Here is a 23,440-nt window from a genome sequence, read left to right as displayed (position 1 = left end):
AGAGAGAGGCGGTGGGAGGTCAGTGACTTAGAGATGGTGCCTGCACTGCCATCAGTCCAGCACTGTTCTCGGCCACACTTTTAATCAAAAGATGCAATCAGTGTTGGACCCACATCTTTGATGTAATGTTTCTGTGGGGACCTCGAGAACCCCTTTGGATAATCTGATTTTCAGATAATTGATATTCGGATAATCGAGGTTCCTCTGGACATCGACAAAAGACTGAGGAAGAACTGGAAGCTTAAGTGACCTTTCGGATTAGAGAGTGTATGAAAGGTTATTGTAACTTTTTTCCTTATTAAGTTGAGACTGTTTCGCACTGGTACCTGCGTGTGTTTGTCATGATTTGACCGCTGCAGTATTGTGCGATACCTGGGCAAATACATTTATAATATTTTGGTTGGAGTTGTCTAACTTGTTTCAGGAGGAACTAGACAACACAAGACATAAAATATTGTGGCTACATGGGCATGTCAGGTGCTAGGAATCCTGTCATGAATCACTCACCTTCTGATCATCTACAAGGCACAAGTCCAGTAGTATGACTGAATACTGTGCATTCTGGATTAGTGGTGCTGGAAGAGTTCAGGCAGCATCCGAGGAGCAGTAAAATCGATGTTTCGGGCAAAAGCAGGTAAAAAGGCAGAGAGCCTGAAGCGTGGAGAGATAAGTTAGAGGAGGATGGGGGTGGGGATACTGTGCACCACACTTATCTGGATGAGTGCAACTCCAACAACAATCAAGAAGCTTGACACCATTCAGGACAAAGTATGCAAACATTTACTTGCTCCACCTGGAAGCTCAGTAGCAGCAGTGCTGAGTGTATACAGTGCAGAAATTCATTAAGACCTTTGTCAGCATCTTCCAAACCCATGACAACTCCCATACAAAAGGTCAAGGGAAGCAGATACATGGAAAGACCATCATCTGTAATGTCAGATTGTGTTCAAATAACAACTGAAATTGGTGAGTGGCGAAAATCACCGCATTTATTCAGCAACTGCAAGTAGAATCCTGAAATACAGCTCATACACTAATCTTTTTATAAACAGCTCTTACATATATACAAATCAAATTACCACTGTGTTCCATTGTTTTTTCTATAGTTCACAAAGATTTGAGGACCTTCTCTCCTGGGAGACAGGAGTTGGTTAAAACACGTATGGAAGGAGCTGCCAGAGGAAGTGGTGGAGGCTGGTACATTTGCAACATTTAAAAGGCATTTGGATGTGTATATGAATAGGAAGGGTTTGGAGGGATATGGTTCGGGTACTGGCAGGTGGGACTAGATTGGATTGAGATATCTGGTCAGCATGGACGGGTTGGACCGAAGGGTCATTTCCATGCTGTACATCTCTATGACTCTATGTGCTAAGTGCTGGCTGTTACTTCTGATGGGATTTTGAGTGTCTGCCCAGTCTGCTTGCATTATTAAGAGGTGCAAATCCTTTTGCCTTTTGTCTTTTAAGTTAGTAAATGTTAGTAAAAAATACTAGGCCAATATGTTCTAAATAAGTTAGAAATTGTTCCCATACTTAATGAAAGAATAAGGAATATTAAACTAATTATCACAGCTGGGTCGTGAGATTTTTTACTATTTGCTGATGTGAGTTTAATTCACTCATACAATTTCACTTCAGAACTGTTTTGACAGCTAGTTTCTGAAAAGGATAATGACCCAGTTAAAAGGTATTTAACAAATACATACTAATTGGGGAAACTGTTTGATGTTCTATTATCTAGTCAGGTCTGGAAGACTGCTGGTAAGGGCTGATTAACATTGTCTTTTGCAGAGACTTGATGGAGATGGTATTGTTTCTGATATTGGCACCTACTCAGAGGTAGTCATGATTTGGAGATGTTGGTGCTGGACTGGGGTGGACAAAATTAAAAATCACACAACACCAGGTAATAGTCCAACAGGTTTATTTGGAAGCACTAACTTTCTGAGCGTTGCTCCTTCATCAGGTGGTTGTGGAGTTTAAGAACGTAAGACCCAGTCATTATAGCAAAAGTTTACAGTGTGATGAAACGGAAAGTATATACTGTATTGAAAAAGACCTGGATTGTTTGTTTCATCGCTCATCTTTTAGAATGAACATGTTGGTTTCAGTTATTTCATATGTAAATTACAGAATATTTTTAAAGTTACATTTTCAAGTGAACTTTAACAATGAGTATCACGTCGGCCCAGATAATGCATTGAAGGTGTGAGGTGCCTGTGTGAGACTGTCTGTGCCACAATGTTCAGAGTGATTCTAATCTAAAAAACAGATTTACTGAATCTTACATGGATTCAGGCCATTTTTGAGCAAAGTAAAATGTAATGCTACACATACAAACATGTTCACTCTAAAAGATGAGAGACTTAACAAACAATCCAGGTCTTTTTCAATATATAATTTCAGTTACACCGCATTGTAAACTTTTTCTATAAATTTGTGTCTTACAATCTTATACTCCATAACCACCTGATGAAGGAGCAGCTCTCCGAAAGCTAATGCTTTCAAATAAACCTGTCAGACTATAACTTGGTATTGTGTGATTTTTAACTTTGTACGCAGAGGTAGCTTTTGATGTAGAAAAAGGCCTGATAAGGGTTTAAGGTGAAGGGATGTTTTAATCTTACTCTGTGTTGTAATAGTAAAAATTACTACAAAATGCATTTTTATAAAGGAATGAATGAAACCATGTTGTAGTAAACAATGGGTTAGCAAATGGTTATGAATGAATGAACAGGAATCAGTATTAATGAATATAGCCAACTAATGAGTGAGTCAGTAAAGATAACCTAAAATACAATATCTCAGAGCAAGTTCTTCTCCCCCCGCAACTGAAGCCGCTCATTAACCTGACTTGGAAATATATCACCATTTTTTCAGTCTGGCTTGGATTAATTTACCATCACTATCTCAGTGTCAAGTGTCAGTGGACAATAAATGCTTGTCCAGACAGCCCACATCTCATGAATAAAAAATATCTTTTCTTGCAAGATGCCATTAGGTTTCTCATGATTAAATAAAACATTAATCCTTCTTTCCAGATTTAAAAAAAATTAGAGTGTGTGACTACTCTAATTAGTTGTATTTATTTTTTCAAATCCATACTTCTCACCAGATTTCACTGCAATTTGAGCAGAAATGTAAGAGTTCAGTAGAATTCCTGAACAATCCTTTTCAATGATTCACGAAGATAAAAGGTAGAAGTATAGTCAAGGCAAAATATTTTTACATTTGTTTCTTTCCCAAATACTGCTGAAAATATCACCCCAGGAATTATCACCTTCTTTCATATTGTAGACTCTAGTGATTAAAAATTTTGATTGGAAACATGCAATTTTGAGTTTAGCAAAACTGGCATTTTAGCACAAGGATTACAATCAGCTGGAGTCATATACTGTATAAGGGGAACAATTCATCCCTAAAGGGAAGTTGTATAATTGTGAACCACATTGTAAAATGCATGTGCAACTTCTCCAATATTTACTGTCTGAATTCATTAAAATGCAGAACTCATAAGATGATTTGTTTTTTTACAAAATGCTTGAAACATAAGACCAGCTCATTTTTGCACTAAATAATGTATATTTCTGTTTTGAGGAAAACTAGTAAGAATACAAAGTAAAATTGCCTCATAATTCTATTTAAGCAGCATTATCTCAAGGGATCATTTAAAAAAAAAGGCTGCCAAATTTACAATACCAGAAGGTAACACTCAGGGCTTTCCAAATAGGAGGTCACCATCCCCTGAGGGAGCCTGAGAGAAAATTCCAGGGTCATGTGTTTGAAGGCAGCAGCAACTGCAGGGTAGCAATGGCTGAGTGTTACAAGCTGTGAGGCCCCTCGTATTCCTTTTAGTGATTAGGTTAGATTCCCTACAATATGGAAACAGGCCCTTTAGCCCAATAAGTCCACATCGACCCTTCGAAGAGTATCCCACCCAGACCCATTCCCCTACCCTATATTTACTCCTGACTAATGCACCTAACACTGTGTGCAATTTAGCATGGCCAGTTCATCTTACCTGCATCTTTGGATTGTGGGAGGAAACCGGAGCACCCGGAGGAAACCCACGCAGACACAGGGAGATTGTGCAAACTCCACACAGACAATTGTCCGAGGCAGGAATCGAACCCGAAACCCTGGCACTGTGCTAACCACTGAGCCACCATGCCGCCTACTGTATGTTGATGCTCAGTTCATCCACATTATCTGTACCAGAACTGTCAAACCAAAGCAGTGTTTTCCTTTTTTTTATCCCTCTGTTGTAACACATTTCGAATTTGAAAATCGCCATGATCCCTCAGTGAAGCTGAGAACAAGGTCAGATCCCTTACAGGGGTGTTGAGTGAAAGTGGTGGCCGTGGTCTGATTGAAAAATGTTTGATGCCTGATTCCTGCTGCAAAGGAACCAGAAACATCCTCAAAGATAAAGCAATTTCTGTTTCCTGTATCTCACAGGTTCCTTCGCTCAAAACCTTCTCAGGGATCTGCCCTTGTTCTCCGTTTCACCGCGGGATCTGCCCTTGTTCTCAGTTTCACTGAGGGATCGTGGCAATTTTCAAATTCAAAACGTGTTACAGTAGGGGAAAAAAATGGAAAATGCTACTCTGGATTGACAGTTCTGGTACAGATAGGTTGGATGAACCAAACATCAACATTCAGCCAAATTCTTTACAATGTTTGAGAAAATTCTGCACCAACTGGTCACTATGATTAGCTCCATCCTTCTGAAACTTCCACAATACCCAGCAGCAGAAATTCATAATAAAAAAAACAACAGGTTGATTGAAGTTGTGATTTCGTGCAGTAACATAAACAGAAATGTACAGAGTCTGTGAATGTTGTCCACCACATTTCTTCATATTTAAGTGTCTTGTTTCTGGAATATATCTCATCTTAACTTGAATCATTGTCTGTGTGAAGAAGAAAAATATGAAAATCTGAACATAATCCTCAAATCTTAACATAAACAGATTTTTTTGAAAGTATGTACCTAATTTTAGTACCTTAGACTAATTTGCTATGAAAGCAGACAAAGATGGTATGGCTTACCCATTGCTGATCAGTCTCTGAAAAACTAACAATAACTTTAATGAATGAAACTGTACAGACTGCACCCAACTTGAACAAAACCAATCAAATCAACAAGAGATGCTACTGATTTGGGAGTTGGAGGGTTCTCCTGTAGGATGATGATGAGGCTGGAATAGAGAAGTCTATGGTTTAATTTTCAAAAAAGCTGGATCAACATCAGAGTTGGTATTAGAGCACAAAGCATCGAACAGTACAGCACAGCACAGGCCCTTCAGCCCTCAAGTTGTGCTGAACTTTTATCCTACTCTAAATTCAAACTAACCTTCATGCCCTACATTTTACTATCATTCATGTGCCTGTTCAAGAGACATTTAAATGTCCCTTAATGTATCTGACTCGACCACCGCTGCTGGCAGTGCATTCCACGCACCCACCACACTCTGTGTAAACAACCTGTGTAAAGAATCAAGAATTCCTGCTGAAGGGCTTTTGCCCGAAACATCGATTTTCTTGCTCCTCGGATAATGTCCAGCTCTGCATCCTGTCAATATCCCACTGCACCCTCCAACAGTCCTCCACACTATCCACAACTCAACCAACCTTCATGTCATCGACAAACTTAATAACCCACCCTTCGACTTCCTCATCCATGTCATTTATATAAATCACAAAGACAGAAATTGCAGAATAGATCCCTGCAGAAATCCACTGGCCAATGAGTTCCAGGCTGAATACTTTCAATCTACTACCATCCTCTGTCTTCCATGGACCTGCCAATTCCATATCCAGACAGCCAAATTTCCTTGTATCCCATGCCTCCTTACTTTCTGAATGAGCCTTATCAAACACCTTATATACACCACATCCACTGGTCTTCCTTCATCAATGTGTTTTGTCACATCCACAAAAAATTCAATAAGGCTTGTAAAGTATGACCTGTCAGTCACAAAGCCATGCTGACTATCTCTAATCAAGCTGTGCTTTTCCAAATAATCATAAATCCTGTCATTCAGAATCCTCTCCAATAATTTGCCCACCACCGATGTAAGACTGACTGGTCTGTAATTCCCAGGGTTATACCTACTCCCTTTCTTTAACAAGGGAGAAAACATTTACTACCCTCTAATTATTTGGTACTATTCCAGTGGACAGTGAGGATGCAAAGATCATAGCCAAAGTCACAGCAATCTCTCCCCTCACTTCCTGTAGTAGTGTTGGGTATATCCCGTCTGACCCAGGGGACTTATCTATCCTCATGTTTTAAAAGATTTCCAGCACATCTTCCTTCTTAACATCAATCTGTTCAAGCATATCAGCCTGTTTTACATTGTCCTCACAAACAACAAAGTCTCTCTCACTACTGAATACTGAAGCAAAGTATTCATTAAGAACCTTCTTTACCTCTTCTGACTCCAGGCACATGTTCCCTCCACTATCCCTGATCAACCCTACCCTCACTCTGGCCATCCTCCTGTTCCCCAAAAACGTGTAGAATGCCTTGGGGTTTTCCTTAATCTTACCTGCCAAGACTTTTTCATGCCCCCTTCTAAGTCTCCTAAGCCCATTCTTTAGATCCTACATGGCTACTTTGTAACCCTCTAGAGCCCTGTCTGATCCTTGTTTCCTCAACCTTAAGTAAGCTTCCTCCTTTCTCTTGACAAGATGTTCCACATCCCTTGTCATCCAAGGTTCCTTCATCGGACCATCCCTTCCTTGCTTCAGTGGGAGAACCTGTCCAGCATTCATAGTAAGTGCTTCCTAAATAACCTCCACGTTTCTGTCGTGCATTTCCCTAAGAATATCTGCTCCCAATTTATACTCCACAGTTCCTGCCTAATTTCGTTGTAAGTCCCCTCCCCCAATTAAATACTTTCTCATCCCGTCTGCTTCTATTCCACTCCATGACAATAGTAAAGGTCAGAGAATTGTGATCACTATCTCCAAAATGCTCTCCCACCGAGAGATCTGACACCTGGCCTGGTTCATTGCCAAGAACGAAATGTAATATCGCCTCCTCTCTCGATAGTCTATCTACTTATTGGGTCAGAAATCCTTCCGAGACACACCTGACAAAATCTACTCCATCCAACTACTTGCACTAAGGTGGTTCCGATCGATATTAGGGAAGTTAAAGTCACCCACGATACCAACCCTGTTACTTCTGCACCTTTCCAAAGTCCTCCTCTCAACCTGCTCCTCCATGTCTCTGTTGCTAATGGGGGATCTATAGAAAACTCCCAATGAAGTTATTGCTCCTTTCCTGCTCCTGATTTCCATCCATAATGACTCAGTAGACAAACCCTCCTCAACGAACTCCCATTCTGTAGCTGTTATACTATTCCTGATTAGCAATACCACTTCTCCATTTCTTTTACCTCCCTCCCTATTTATTTTGAAACATTGGAACTCTGGAACATCCAACATCCATTCCTGCCCCATGACATTCAAGTCTCTGAAATGGCCACAACACTGTAGTTCCAAGTACTGATCCATGCTCTAAATTCATCACTTTCATTCCTGACACTTTTTGCGTTAAAATAAACATACATCAAACCATAACACTGATTGCTAACTGTCTATCTGTATGCTGTATTTGCCTGTTCATGAGCTACCCCATCCTCCGATCCATAGCTCCGGTTCCCATTACCCTGTCAAACTATTTTAGTATTGAAACAAAAGTATTGGTGGCATTTGCTCTTCAACACTTCAAAATTTATTTTCAACATGGGAACTTTAAAACTAAACAGATTATAATCCATTCACATTTGAGGAATGACTCAAAAGTAAGACACCAAGGTTATTCAGGTGGTGCTTAGATCTACAACCGTTTAACGTAAAACAATATACATACTGCCAGTAAAGAAAATGTAATTGCTGATGCTTTACCACGAATGTAACTGTTGTAAGTTTGAAGGCGTGACCAAGCAAGTTGAATAGTAATTAAGAATAAGGTGGGAGGAACAATGAACAGCTGTGAGTTTGCATTTTTGTAATTGTTTACGTGTGACTAACCTTGTCATGAAATACATTTTCTTAAGAAATGGTGCTTCTGTTTTGATGGTGGAGGCATGTTAGAACCCTCACTGGCTCTTCACTATTTTCGTTTTATTTTTCGAACTATCACAGAATCAAAGAAACTCTACAAAGTTGGAAGCAGGCCATTCAGCTCATTGACTCCACACTGACCTTCTGATCAGCAACCCACCCAGACCCATACCTCTCCCCTCTCCCTGTAACCTGCAATTCCCATGGTTAATCCACCTAGCCACCACATCCCTGAACAATACGAGCAATTTAGCATGGCCAATCCACCTAATTTGCAATCTCTGAACTGTGGGAGGAAACTAGAGAATCGGTGCAAACTCTACGCATCATGTTGTGGGGTGGCATTGCTAACTATTGTGCCACTGTGCTGCCCCTGTTTTTGACACTCTTTCCAGAATTCTTCACAGTGATGCCAAGAATGCCAGGACACTCTTTCCAGACTGTGTCACTGCGATACTGAATACAGGAATATCTCTTCAATTTTGGTTCAGAGATATGAACTGGGAACTTATGAACTCAGTCACATTGATAACATAAGTAATTGTTAAATGTCTTCCTAAACAGCGTTCATCATCTGAGAACAACATTCTGATATTAATCTGCTTTGCTTCCATTGACCTCTAACAATTGTGTGGATTCCATGTGCTCCCCTCAAAACACAGCAAATATCTCCTTTTTAATTTATTCACCAAGACCACAAGTTCTCTTGCCTGCTGAATAATGTTGTGCTTGCTATCTCACACAGTTCAATCATTGTTTAAAGTGTTAGAGCACAACATTATTTTAGAAATATGTGCACCATTTTGGCATTGGCAATATAAAGCCATGATAAGAGTTGGGGATTGTCCTGAAGTAGCTCTTGTCTCTCACAATATAATGACATGCTGACACATGCAGCCAATGAACGAGTTGGATTGTGTTGACAGCACACTGAAATCAAATGAAGCATCAAGTAGCAAAAATGTACATTGCACCTCTGATGTCAATGCAAGGATTAAACATGTACTGTTATCTCAATACCAATTTATCAGGTCTTGACCAAATTCCACTGTCAGAATTTTGCTTTCCATCAGATCTTGCACACAACTACATTTTAATTCATCACATTTTTAAATTGTAGCAACTCACCTTTCTCTGTTGAGTGATCCACTGCATCTTCTTTTCCATTCCCAGCAGTGCCATGAGAATTTTCAGACTCCTCCTGTGATTCTGCATCACCTTAAAGTAACAAAATAGATTGTGAAGACCCAGCAACACATGGGAGTAGAAAGTGCTGTGTCACTGCTTTAGTGCAATAATGACATTCACATGTGTTAACTTGGGTTCAATATAATGAATTTGATAATTTGGTGATTCAAGTGGTCCTGGAATGCACTTGCTCAGTATCTGAAAGTGGTCAAATCATCGTACAAATCATGTACTTTGTTCAAGGACAGATCAGATTTTTCAGATTAAAATGTGTTCTGTTCTGGAATTTGTAAACTACCCGAATGTGATGGTATCTATGAAAATGATCTTTTTATTAATACTAATAGTCTGGAGTCTCCAAGATGGAATTTGCTCAATAACAGGAACGAGGGTTCATCACAACACAATGTGACTCTGACACAGAGACAAAGGTGTGGAATGACGTACATAATAGCTGCAACAATCTTGCAATTTGGTCAAGAAAACGGTTGGGAGATCAAACCTCAATAACCCGACAAAGAGAATGTGTATTGAACGATCTACGTAAGATTTGTTCCCATAGCGCAAAGGACCAAGTGGAAATGTTTTCTGAAGAGTGTTCAGAATGTGGATTTTTTGGAAAAAAATTGTGCAGTTGTTGATCAGATCAGAGCAGAATTTTACTTTCCTATATAATTTGTGCACTAACAATATGAGGCCACTGTACAAGTTGGAGTGTGTGTTTCAGTAACATTTTTCTCTTGCAATATATGGTCCTGCTGATGCATGAACCTAATGAACAGAATAGATTTCATTGACAGAGAACTGAAATCAGGCAATGCAACAGGCAGCAAAAATGTACAGTGTGTTTGTGATGCAAAGGCAAGAACTAAAACATACTGTCATCTCAATACCAATTTTCCAGGGCTTGATCAGATTCATTCGTGACACTTTTGTATTTCATCAGGTACTTCACTCATAATTATTTGGAATTGGTCACACTTTTAAATCATTGCATCTAACCTTTCCATCTCAAGTGATTCTTTGTGACTTGGTTTGTATTCGCAGCATTACTTTGTTGATGTTTAGTGAAATCCAGGGATCCTACATCGTCAAAAAATACAAGACAGGCAATGTAAACCCAGCAACATAATGGTGCAGAAAGTACATTGATAATGCTTTTGTGTGACCATGAATTTCACACATGTTCATCTGAAGTCAGTCCAACCACATTGATGACCACATAATGCTATTTTTCAGATCAGTGATGCACTGACGTTCTCTTAATTATTGCAGAGCTGTTGCTCACTCTGTGTATTACACTTGATAATACTTTTGATGCTGTCCAGTTACCTAAGCCAACTATTCTTTGACAAATTCTATAACTTGGGGATTCAAATGATCCTGGCATGCAATTGTGAAATGTCTTGAAGTGGTCAAACCATTGAAGAAATTATGTCGCTGACAGCACCTTGAAATTAAGTAATGTGGCAGGCGGCAAAAATGTACAATACGCTTCATTTGCAAAGGCAAAGTTAAAACATGTGCTGTCAGGTCCATAACAATTTATCAGGTCTTGAACAAATTCCATTGTCAGAGTTTTGCATTAGGTCAGGTCTTTCACCCAGATAATTAGTTTTCAAAAGTTTGCATTTTTAAATTGTAGTAACTCACATTTCTCTTTTGAATCATCCACTGCATTTTGTTTTCCATTCCCAAAACTAGCTTCATGTTTCTCAGAGACATTTTGTGATGTTGTGTCATCATCATCATCAAAAAATAAAGCAGACAGTGTAAACCCAGCAGTGTTTGCGAGTATGAACTACATTAACAATGCTTTTGTGTGATCATGAATATCACACAAACTTTATTTGAGTTCAGTGCAGCTATCCCTATGGACAAATGATGTTACTTTTCAGATTAGTGCTGCATTACTGTTCTCTCAGTTATTGCAGAGCTGTTGCTCCCTGTGTGTATTACACCCCAGTCTGCTGTTCACGCTATCCATTTGCCAGAGTCAACTATTGTGTGAAGATATTTTATTACTTGCTGATTGAAATGGTCCGAGCATGCACTTGTGAAATGTCATGAAGTGGTTAAATCATTGAATTAACCATATAGTTGTGACTAAGGAGAGATTCGTGGAGATCTCAGATGGAAATGCAACCACTTATTGAATTTGAGAATTTTTATCTTATCCGAATTATGTCAACTGAGAAACGGTATAGTTTTAATAATGATGTTCTTATGTTTCAAAGCTGGCAGTTCCTCAAGACCAGACAAACATATTAAACCTCAAAAAGTAATTGAAATGTGTAGGAACACTTGAACACTGCATGCTTGAAGACCTGTCAGTGTTTGAGGGCTTTATGCTGTTTGTGCAGGATTTCAAACAGCGTTCAGAGAGTGAATCAGGAGTTAATCAGGCAGATTTGGACTGATTATTGGGTGTTGGATGATGGCAATGTCATGAATGGTTGGGACGAAATGGTTTCTCCAAATGAAGATGGTTACATCAACAACATGAGTGAGATTGTTAAAGATTTTCCTGAATATCATTCGTGGTCTAGTGACGACATTGCAACATTCACCTGCTCTGCTTCCATAGGCCTCTAAACACCTGTGTGGATACCACATGCTCCGTTATCAGGACAACACATCCTCCTTTTTAATTTCTCCACCTGCATCTCAAACCCGATGCCCAGTGAAAAACCGAGTGCATGCTTCCTCAGACATGTTAACCATTGATGAAAGTGTCAGGAGACATGTCTGTTTTACAAGTGATTGCACTAATTTCTGAAGAGACAATGTAAGGCCACTAACGGAACTGGAGATTCTCAAAAAGTATGTTTTGCCCCTTGAAACATAATGACCAGCTGATGCATGCAGCCAATGAATAACATGCATGCCGTTGAGAGCACACTGAATTCAAATGTTGTGGCAGGTGGGAAGGATGTACAGTACACCACATTTGTAAGGGCAAAGTTTAAACATGTATTGTCATCTCAATATCAATTTCTCAGGTCTTGAAGAAATTCCACTGTCAGAGTTTTGCATTAGGTCAGGTCTTTCAGCCAGATGATTACTTTTGAATTTTCCTTTTAAACACATTTTTAAATTGTCACAACTCACCTTTCTCTTTCAAGTCATTCTCTGCACTTGTTTGTCCATTCCCAACAGAGGCTTCTGGTTGTTCAGAGACATTCTGTGATCCTGCATCATCATCACCAAAATATAAAGCAGACAGTGTTAACCCAGCAGTGTTTGTGAGTATGAACTGCATTAACAATGCTTTTCCATGACCATGAATTTCAATCTAAACTTATTTGTGTCCAATGCAGCTGTCTTGATGAACAAATAATGCTACTTTTCAGCTTAGTTCTGCATTAATTTCTCTCAATTATTGCAGAGCTGCTGTGCACGGTGTGTATCACATCCTCATCTGCTGTTCATTCCCTCCATTTACCTGAGTCAGCTATTGTATGTAGAATTCTATAAATTGGTGATTGAAATGGTCCTGGCATGCACTTCTGAAATGTCTGGAAGCGGTTAAATCAGTGAATAAATCATTTTGTTTGGTGTAAGGATAGATCCGTGGAGTTCACAGAAGAAAATGCAATCAGTTCTTGAATTTGAGAAGGCAGGTGATTACCTAGCCCACATGTTGTTAACTATGAAACTATGTCTTATCAAAAATGATATTCTGGCATTTCCAAGATGGAAATTGCTCAAGATTTTTGTGGGGTGAGTACACAAAAATCTGGCATACTGCGGTTGTGCTGAATAATGTATGCTGGATTTGCAACAATAGTGCAAAGGACGAAAAGTGGAGATGCTTTCTGAAGTCTATTTCAGTTTGAATATTTTGCAGAACAAGGAGGAACTCCACCAGGTACAATGTGGTAAGTAAACCTGATTTGGTACAATGTAGAAACCTGTGTTGCTGATGGCTGTAACTGTCATTTCAAAAGAGCCCAACTTGTCCCTATTTCACTTTAGGTCATCTTAGTGGGCTAAGGTTCCCCTGAGTGCTGATGCTGTCGCAGACACAAAGACGGCTTTTGCCATCAGAAACGTGATCATGGTTAAGTGGAAGTTGTACATATTTCCCTTTGAGTCCATGCATATTGAATGTTCCTGATTTCGAGACCAAGAGCTTTCATCTAATATAGCTGATCATTGTTCTGGGAAATCTCTGTAGTTTGGAAATCATATCAAATGATAAAAGGTAATTGAAATGTGTAGGAACACTTGGACACTGCATGCTCGAATACCTGTCAGTGTCTGAGGGCTTTATGTTGTTTGTGCAGGATTTTGCACAGTGTTCAGTGAGTGATTCAGGAGTTAATCAGGCAGATTTGGACTGATTATTCGGAGTTGGATGATGGCAATGTCGTGAATGGTTGTGACGAAATGGTTTCTCCAAATGAAGATAGTCACATCAACAACATGAGTGAGATTGTTAAAGATTTTCCTGAATATTATTCGTGGGCTTGGAACGAAATTGCCACATTCACCTGCTCTGCTTCCATAGGCCTCTAAACACATATGTGGATACCACATGTTCCGTTATCAGGACAACACATCCCTCCTTTTTAATTTCTCCACCCGCATCTCAAACCCAAAGCCTCGTGAAAATCCTAGTGCATGCTACCTCAGACATGTTAACCATTGATGAAAGTGTCAGGAGACATGTTTGTTTTACAAGTGATTGCACTAATTTGTGAAGAGATAATGTAGGGTCACTAACGGAACTGGAGATTCTCGAAAAGTAAGTTTTGCCCCTTGAAACATAAGGACCAGCTGATGCATGCAGCCAAGGAATAACATGCATGCCGTTGAGAGCACACTGATTTCAAATGTTGTGGCAGGTGGGAAGGATGTACAGTACACCACATTTGCAAAGGCAAAGATTAAACATGTATTGTCATCTCAATACCAATTTCTCAGGTCTTGAAGAAATTCCACAGTCAGAGTTTTGCATTACATCAGGTCTTTCAGCCCGATGATTACTTTTGAATTTACGTTTTAATCACGTTTTTAAATTGTCACAACTCACCTTTCTCTTTCGAGTCATCCTCTGCACTTGGTTGTCCATTCCCAACAGAGGCTTCCGGTCGTTCAGAGACATTCTGTGATCCTGCATCATCATCATCAAAATATAAAGCAGACAGTGTTAACCCAGCAGTGTTTGTGAGTATGAACTGCATTAACAATGCTTTTCCGTGATCATGAATTTCAAACTAAACTTATTTGTGTTCAGTGCAGCTGTCTTGATGAACAAATAATGCTACTTTTCACCTTAGTTCTGCATTAATTTCTCTCAATTATTGCAGAGCTGCTGTGCATGGTGTGTATCACATCCTTGTCTGGTGTTCATTCCCTCCATTTATCTGAGTCAACTATTGTATGATGGATTCTATAAGTTGGTGATTGAAATGGCATGCACTTGTGAAATGTCTGGAAGTGGTTAAATCAGTGAATAAATCATTTCATTTGGTGTAAGGATAGATCCGTGGAGTTCACAGGAGAAAATGCAATCAGTTCTTGAATTTGAAAAGGCAGATGATTACCGAGCCCATATGTTGACAACTTTGAAACTATGTCTTTGCAAAAATGATATTCTGGCATTTCCAAGATGGAATTTGATCAAGATCTGGCATGTGGGGTGAGTACACAAAAATCTGGCATACTGAGGTTGTGCTGAATAATGTATGCTGGATTTGCAACAATAGTGCAAAGGACAAAAAGTGGAGATGCTTTCTGAAGGCTGTTTCGGTTTGAATATTTTGCAGAACAAGGAGGAATTCCACCAGGTACAACGTGGTAAGTAAACCTGCTTTGGTGCAATGTAGAAACCAGTGCTGCTGATGGATGTAGTTGTCATCTCACAAGGAGACCAACCTGTCCCTATTTCGCCTGCAGGCGGGCTAAGATTCCCCTGAGTGCTGATGCTGTCGCAGACACAAAGATGGGGTTTTGCCATCAGGAACACGGTCATGGGTTACGTTAAAATTTGTACATTTGTCCCTTTGAGTCGATGCATATTGAATGTTAGTGATTTCTAGACCAAGGGTTTTCATCTAATATAGCTGACCATAGTTCTAGGAAATCTGTACTTTGGAAATCATATCAAATGATAAAAGGTCATTGAAATGTGTACAAACACTTGGACACTGCATGCTCGAATAGCTGTCAGTGTTTGAGGGCTTTCTGTTGCTGTGCAGGTTTTCGCACTGAGTGATTCAGGAGTTAATCAGGCAGATTTGGACTTGAGGACTGATTATTGGGAGTTGGATGATAGCAATGTCGTGAATAGTTGGGACAAAATGGTTTCTCCAAATGAAGATAGTCACATCAACAACATGAGTGAGATTGTGAAAGATTTTCTGAATATCATTCGTGGTCTAGTGACGATATTGCAACATTCACCTGCTCTGCTTCCATAGGCCTCTAAACACCTGTGTGGATACCACATGCTCCGTTATCAGGGCAACACAACCCTCCTTTTTACTTTCCCCACCCGCATCTCAAACCCAATGCCCAGTGAAAAACCTAGTGCATGCTACCTCAGGCATGTTAGCGAGTGATGAAAGTGTCAGGGGACATGTTTGTTTTACAAGTGATTGCAATAATTTGTGAAGAGACAATGTAAGGCCACTAACGGACTGGAGATTTTCGAAAAGAAAGTTTTTGCACCTTGAAACATAAGGACCAGCTGATGCATGCAGCCAACGAATAACATGCATGCAGTTGAGAGCACACTGATTTCAAATGTTGTGCCAGGTGGGAAGGATGTACAGTACACCACATTTGCAAAGGCAAAGTTTAAACATGTATTGTCATCTCAATACCAATTTCTCAGGTGTTGAAGAAATTCCACTGTCAGAGTTTTGCATTACAACAGGACTTTCAGCCCAATGATTACTTTTGAATTTAACATTTAAATGCTTTTTTAAATTGTCACAACTCACCTTTCTCTTTCGAGGCCTCCTCTGCACTTGGTTGTCCATTCCCAACAGAGGCTTCGGTTTGTTCAGAGACATTCTGTGATCCTGCATCATCATCATCAAAATATAAAGCAGACAGTGTTAACCCAGCAGTGTTTGTGAGTATGAACTGCATTAACAATGCTTTTCCGTGACCATGAATTTCAAACTAAACTTATTTGCGTTCAATGCAGCTGTCTTGACGAACAAATCAGGCTACCTTTCCGATTAGTTCTGCATTAATTTCTCTCAATTATTGCAGAGCTGCTTAGCATGGTGTGTATCACATCCTCGTCTGCTGTTCATTCTCTCCATTTACCTAAGTCAGCTATTGTATGAAGAATTCTATAAGTTGGAGATTGAAATGGTCCTGGCATGCACTTGTGAAATGTCTGTAAGCGATTAAACCATTGAATAAAGCAGATAGTTTGGCATAAGGATAGATCTGTGGAGTCCACAAGTGAAAATGCAATCAGTTCTTGAATTTGAGAAGGCAGATGCCTACCTTGCCCACACGTTGTTAACTATGAATCTATGTCTTTTCCAAAATGATATTCTGGCATTTCCAAGATGGAATTTGCTCAAGACCTGGCATGTGGGGTGAGTACACAAAAATCTGATATACTGAGGTTGTGCTGAATAATGTACGCTGGATTTGCAACAATAGTGCAAAGGACGAAAAGTGGAGATGCTTTCTGAAGGCTGTTTCAGTTTGAATATTTTGCAGAACAAGGAGGAACACCATCAGGTCTAATGTGGTAAGTAAACCTACTTTTGTGCAAGTAAAACCCAGTGTTGCTGATGGCTGTAGCTGTCATTCCACAAGGAGACCAACCTGTCCCTATTTCGCCTCCAGGCATCTTAGCGGGCTAAGGTTCACCTGAGTGCTGATGCTGTCACAGACACAATGGTGGCTTTTGCCATCAGGAACGTGGTCATTGGTTACATGAAAATTGTACATATTTCCCTTTGAGTCCATGCATATTGAATGTTACTGATATCTAGACCAAGGGCTTTCATCGAATATAGCTGACCATAGTTCTTGGAAATCTCTGTACTTTGGAAATCATGTCAAATCATAAAAGGTCATTGAAATGTGTACAAACATCGAACACTGCATGCTCGAATAGTTGTCAGTGTCTGAGGGTTTTATGTCGTTTCTGCAGGATTTCGCACAGTGTTCAGTGAGTGACTCAGGAGTTAATCAGGCAGATTTGGACTGATTATTGGGAGTTGGATGATGGCAATGTCGTGAATGGTTGGGACAAAATGGTTTCTCCAAATGAAGATAGTCACATCAACAACATGAGTGAGATTGTTAAAGATTTTCCTGAATATCATTCGTGGTCTCATGACAACATTGCAACATTCACCTGCTCTGCTTCCAGAGGCCTCTAAACACCTGTGTGGATACCACATGTTTTGTTATCAGGACAACACATCCCTCCTTTTTACTTTCCCCACCCGCATCTCAAACCCAATGCCCAGTGAAAAACCTAACGCATGTTACCTCAGACATGTTAACCATTGATGGAAGTGTCAGGCGTCATGTTTGTTTTACAAGTGATTGCACTAATTTGTGAAGAGACAATGTAAGGCCACTAACAGAACTGGAGATTCTCAAAAAGTAAGTTTTTGCCCCTTGAAACATAAGGACCAGCTGATGCATGCAGCCAAGGAATAACATGCATGCCGTTGAGAGCACACTGATTTCAATTGTTGTGGCAGGTGGGAAGGATGTACAGTACACCACATTTGCAAAGGCAAATTTGAAACATGTATTGTCATCTCAATACCAATTTCTCAGGTCCTAAAGAAATTCCACTGTCAGAGTTTTGCATTGCGTCAGGTCTTTCAGCCCGATGATTACATTTGAATTTATGTTTTAAATGCATTTTTAAATTGTCACAACTCACTTTTCTCTTTCGAGACATCCTCTGCACTTGGTTGTCCATTCCCAACAGAGGCTTCCGGTCGTTCAGAGACATTCTGTGATCCTGCATCATCATCATCAAAATATAAAGCAGACAGGGTAAACCCAGCAGTGTTTGCGAGTATGAACTGCATTAACAAAGCTTTTCCATGACCATGAATTTCAATCTAAACTTATTTGAGTTCAGTGCAGCTGTCTTGATGAATAAATAATGCTACTTTTCAGCTTAGTTCTGCATTAATTTCTCTCAATTATTGCAGAGGTGCTGTGCACGGTGTGTATCATGTCCTCATCTGCTGTTCATTCTCTCCATTTACCTGAGTCAGCTATTGTATGAAGAATTCTATAAGTTGGTGATTGAAATGGTCCTGGCATGCACTTGTGAAATGTTTGGAACTGGTTAAATCAGTGAATAAATCACTTCATTTGGTGTAAGGATAGATCCGTGGAGTTCACAGGAGAAAATGCAATCAGTTTTTGAATTTGTGACGGCAGGTGATGCCCTGGCCCACATGTTTACAACTATGAAACTATGTCTTTGCAAAAATGATATTGTGGCATTTCCAAGATGGAATTTGCTCAAGATCTGGCATGTGGGGTAAGTACACAAAAATCTGGCATATAGAAATTGTGCTGAATAATGTATGCTGGATTTGCAACAATAGTGCAAAGGACGAAAAGTGGGGATGCTTTCTGAAGGCAGTTTCAGTTTGAATATTTTGCAGAACAAGGAGGAACGCCACCAGGTACAATGTGGTAAGTAAACCTGCTTTGGTGCAATGTAGAAACCAGTGCTGCTGATGGATGTAGTTGTTATTTCACAAGGAGACCAACCTGTCCCTATTTCGCCAACAGGCATATTAGTGGGCTAAGGTTCCCCTGAGTGCTGATGATGTCGCAGACACAATGACGGAGTTTGCCATCAGGAATGTGGTCTTGGGTTATGTGAAAATTGTACATATTTCCCTTTGAGTCCATTCATGTTGAATGTTACTGATTTCTAGACCAAGGGCTTTCATCTAATATAGCTGACCATAGTTCTGGGAAATCTCTGTACTTTGTAAATCATATCAAATGATAAAAGGTCATTGAAATGTGTAGGAACACTTGGACACTGCATGCTCGAATACCTGTCAGTGTCTGAGGGCATTATGTTGTTTGTGCAGGATTTCACACAGTGTTCAGTGAGTGATTCAGGAGTTAATCAGGCACATTTGGACTGATTATTGTGTGTTGGGTGATGGCAATGTCATAAATGGTTCGGACGAAACTGTTTCTCCAAATGAAAATATTCACATCAACTACATGAGTGAGATTGTTAAAGATTTTCCTGAATATCATTCGTGGGCTTGGAACGACATTGCAACATTCACCTGCTCTGCTTCCAATGGCCTCTAAACACCTGTGTGGATACCACATCTTCCGTTATCAGGACAACACATCCCTCCGTTTTACTTTCCCCACCCGCATCACAAAATCAATGCCTAGTGAAAAACCTAGCGCATGCTACCTCAGACATGTTAACCATTGATGAAAGTGTCAGGGGACATGTTTGTTTTACAGGTGATTCCATTAATTTGTGAAGAGACAATGTAAGGCCACTAACGGAACTGGAGGTTCTCAAAACGTAAGTTTTGCCCCTTGAAACATAAGGACCAGCTGATGCATGCAGCCAACGAATAACATGCATGCAATTGAGAGCACACTGAATTCAAATGTTGTGGCAGGTGGGAAGTACACCACATTTGCAAAGGCAAAGGTTAAACATGTATTGTCATCTCAATACCAATTTCTCAGGTGTTGAAGAAATTCCACAGTCAGAGTTTTGCATTACGTCAGGTCTTTCAGCCAGATGATTACTTTTGAATTTACGTTTTAAAAACATTTTTAAATTTTCACAACTCACCTTTCTCTTTCAAGTCATTCTCTGCACTTGGTTGTCCATTCCCAACAGAGGCTTTGGGTTGTTCAGAGCCATTCTGTGATCCTGCATCATCATCATCTTAATATAAAGCAGACAGTGTAAACCCAGCAGTGTTTGTGAGTATGAACTGCATTAACAATGTTTTTCCATGATCATGAATTTCACACAAAAGTTATTTGTGTTCAATGCAGCTGTCTTGATGAATAAATCATGCTACTTTTCAGATTAGTTCTGCATTAATTTCTCTCAATTATTGCAGAGCTGCTGTGCACGGTGTGTATCACATCCTCGTCTGCTGTTCATTCCCTCCATTTACCTGAGTTAACTATTGTATGAAGAATTCTATAAGTTGGTGATTGAAATGGTCCTGGCATGCACTTGTGAAATGTCTGGAAGCGATTAAACCATTGAATAAAGCAGATAGTTTGGCATAAGGATAGAGCCGTGGAGTCCACAAGTGAAAATGCAATAAGTTCTTGAATTTGAGAAGGCAGATGCCTATCTTGCCCAAATGTTGACAACTATGAAACTCTGTCTTTCCAAAATGATATTCTGGCATTTCCAAGATGGAATTTGTTCAAGACCTGGCATGTGGGGTGAGTACACAAAAATCTGGTATACCGAGGTTGTGCTGAATACAATAGTGCAAAGGACGAAAAGTGGGGATGCTTTCTGAAGGTATTTCAGTTTGAATATTTTGCACAACACGGAGGAACTCCATCAGGAGCAATGTGGTAACTAAACCTGCTTTGGTGCAATGTAAAACCCAGTGTTGCTGATGGCTGTAGCTGTCATTTCAGAAGCAGAGCAACCTGTCCTTATTTCGCCTCCAGGCATCTTAGAGGGCTAAGGTTCCCCTGAGTGCTGATGCTGTCGCAGACACAAAGATGGGTTTTGCCATCAGGAACATGGTCATGGGTTACGTGAAAATTGTACATATTTCCCTTTGAGTCCACGCATATCGAATGTTACTGATTTCTAGACCAAGGGCTTTCATCTAATATAGCTGACCATAGTTCTGGGAAATCTCTTTACTTTGGAAATCATATCAAATGATAAAAGCTCATTGAAATGTGTAGGAACACTTGAACACTGCATGCTCGAATACCTGTCAGTGTCTGAGGGCTTTATGTCGTTTCTGCAGGATTTCACACAGTGTTCAGTGAGTGATTCAGGAGTTACTCAGGCAGATTTGGACTGATTATTGGGAGTTGGATGATGGCAATGTCGTGAATAGTTGGGACAAAATGGTTTCTCCAAATGAAGATAGTCACATCAACAACATGAGTGAGATTGTGAAAGATTTTCCTGAATATCATTCGAGGTCTAGTGACGACATTGCAACATTCACCTGCTCTGCTTCCATAGGCCTCCAAACACCTGTGTGGATACCACATGTTCCGTTATCAGGACAACACATCCCTCCTTTTTACTTTCCCCACCCGCATCTCAAACCCAATGCCCAGTGAAAATCCTAGTGCATGCTACCTCAGACATGTCAACCATTGATGAAAGTGTCAGGAGACATGTCTGTTTTACAAGTGATTGCACTAATTTGTGAAGAGATAAAGCAAGGTCACTAATGGAACTGGAGATTCTCAAAAAGTAAATTTTTGCCTCTTGAAATATAAGGACCAGCTGATGCATGCAGCCAAGGAATAACATGCATGCCGTTGAGAGCACACTGATTTCAAATGTTGTGGCAGGTGGGAAGGATGTACAGTACACCACATTTGCAAAGGCAAAGGTTAAACATGTATTGTCATCTCAATACCAATTTCTCAGGTCTTGAAGGAATTCCACTGTCAGAGTTTTGCATTAAGTCATGTTTTTCAGCCAGATGATTACTTTTGAATTTACGTTTCAATTGTATTTTTAAATTGTCGCTATTCACCTTTCTCTTTCGAGTCATCCTCTGCACTTGGTTGTCCATTCCCAACAGAGGCTTCCGGTCGTTCAGAGACATTCTGTGATCCTGCATCATCATCATCAAAATATAAAGCAGACAGTGTTAACCCAGCAGTGTTTGTGAGTATGAACTGCATTAACAATGCTTTTCTGTGACCATGAATTTCAAACTAAACTTATTTGTGTTCAGTGCAGCTGTCTTGATGAACAAATAATGCTACTTTTCACCTTAGTTCTGCATTAATTTCTCTCAATTATTGCAGAGCTGCTGTGCACGGTGTGTATCACATCCTTGTCTGGTGTTCATTCCCTCCATTTATCTGAGTCAACTATTGTATGATGGATTCTATAAGTTGGTGATTGAAATGGCATGCACTTGTGAAATGTCTGGAAGTGGTTAAATCAGTGAATAAATCATTTCATTTGGTGTAATGATAGATCCGTGGAGTTCACAGGAGAAAATGCAATCAGTTCTTGAATTTGAGAAGGCCCACATGTTGACAACTATGAAACTATGTCTTTGCAAAAATGATATTCTGTCATTTCCAAGATGGAATTTGATCAAGATCTGGCATGTGGGGTGAGTACACAAAAATCTGGCATACTGAGGTTGTGCTGAATAATGTATGCTGGATTTGCAACAATAGTGCAAAGGACAAAAAGTGGAGTTGCTTTCTGAAGGCTGTTTCGGTTTGAATATTTTGCAGAACAAGGAGGAACTCCACCAGGTACAATGTGGTAAGTAAACCTGCTTTGGTGCAATGTAGAAACCAGTGCTGCCGATGGGTGTCGTTGTCATCTCACAAGGAGACCAACCTGTCCCAACTTCGCCTGCAGGCGGGCTGAGGTTCCCCTGAGTGCTGATGCTGTCGCAGACACAAAGATGGGTTTTGCCATCAGGAACATGGTCATGGGTTACGTTAAAATTTGTACATATTTCCCTTTGAGTCCATGCATATTGAATGTTAGTGATTTCTAGACCAAGGGCTTTCATCTAATATAGCTGACCACAGTTCTGGGAAATCTTTGTACTTTGGAAATCATATCAAATGATAAAAGATCGTTGAAATGTGTAGGAACACTTGAACACTGCATGCTCGAATAGCTGTCAGTGTTTGATGGCTTTATGTTGTTTGTGCAGGATTTCACACAGTGTTCAATGAGTGATTCAGGAGTTAATCAGGCAGATTTGGACTGATTATTCGGAGTTGGATGATGGCAATGTCGTGAATAGTTGGGACAAAATGGTTTCTCCAAATGAAGATAGTCACATCAACAACATGAGTGAGATTGTGAAAGATTTTCCTGAATACCATTCGTGGTCTAGTGACGACATTGCAACATTCACCTGCTCTGCTTCCAATGGCCTCTAAACACCTGTGTGGATACCACATGTTCCGTTATCAGGACAACACATCCCTCCTTTTTACTTTCCCCA

At 40.0% G+C, this 23,440-nt stretch overlaps 1 protein-coding gene across 1 annotated transcript in view; it reads right to left on the bottom strand.

The window, feature by feature from the left end:
* Window positions 1-4,590: 4,590 nt before the first annotated feature.
* The window catches only part of LOC140493887 (uncharacterized), a 115,188-nt gene continuing 96,338 nt past the window's right edge, over window positions 4,591-23,440 (bottom strand). Inside the window, exons 38-46 of the mRNA XM_072592881.1 lie at window positions 21,989-22,069; window positions 20,077-20,172; window positions 18,154-18,234; window positions 16,223-16,303; window positions 14,308-14,388; window positions 12,381-12,461; window positions 10,272-10,352; window positions 9,210-9,299; window positions 4,591-4,915 (exon numbers count right to left, since the gene is read on the bottom strand). Coding sequence (XP_072448982.1) covers window positions 4,899-4,915; window positions 9,210-9,299; window positions 10,272-10,352; window positions 12,381-12,461; window positions 14,308-14,388; window positions 16,223-16,303; window positions 18,154-18,234; window positions 20,077-20,172; window positions 21,989-22,069 — 689 coding nt within the window. The 3' untranslated portion in view covers window positions 4,591-4,898. The remainder of the gene's footprint in view (window positions 4,916-9,209; window positions 9,300-10,271; window positions 10,353-12,380; window positions 12,462-14,307; window positions 14,389-16,222; window positions 16,304-18,153; window positions 18,235-20,076; window positions 20,173-21,988; window positions 22,070-23,440) is intronic.

Source organism: Chiloscyllium punctatum, chromosome 22 (assembly GCF_047496795.1).
Source record: "Chiloscyllium punctatum isolate Juve2018m chromosome 22, sChiPun1.3, whole genome shotgun sequence".
NCBI classification, from domain to species: domain Eukaryota; kingdom Metazoa; phylum Chordata; class Chondrichthyes; order Orectolobiformes; family Hemiscylliidae; genus Chiloscyllium; species Chiloscyllium punctatum.
Note: the sequence above shows the minus strand (reverse complement) of the source record. Positions and strands in the feature narration are given on the sequence as shown.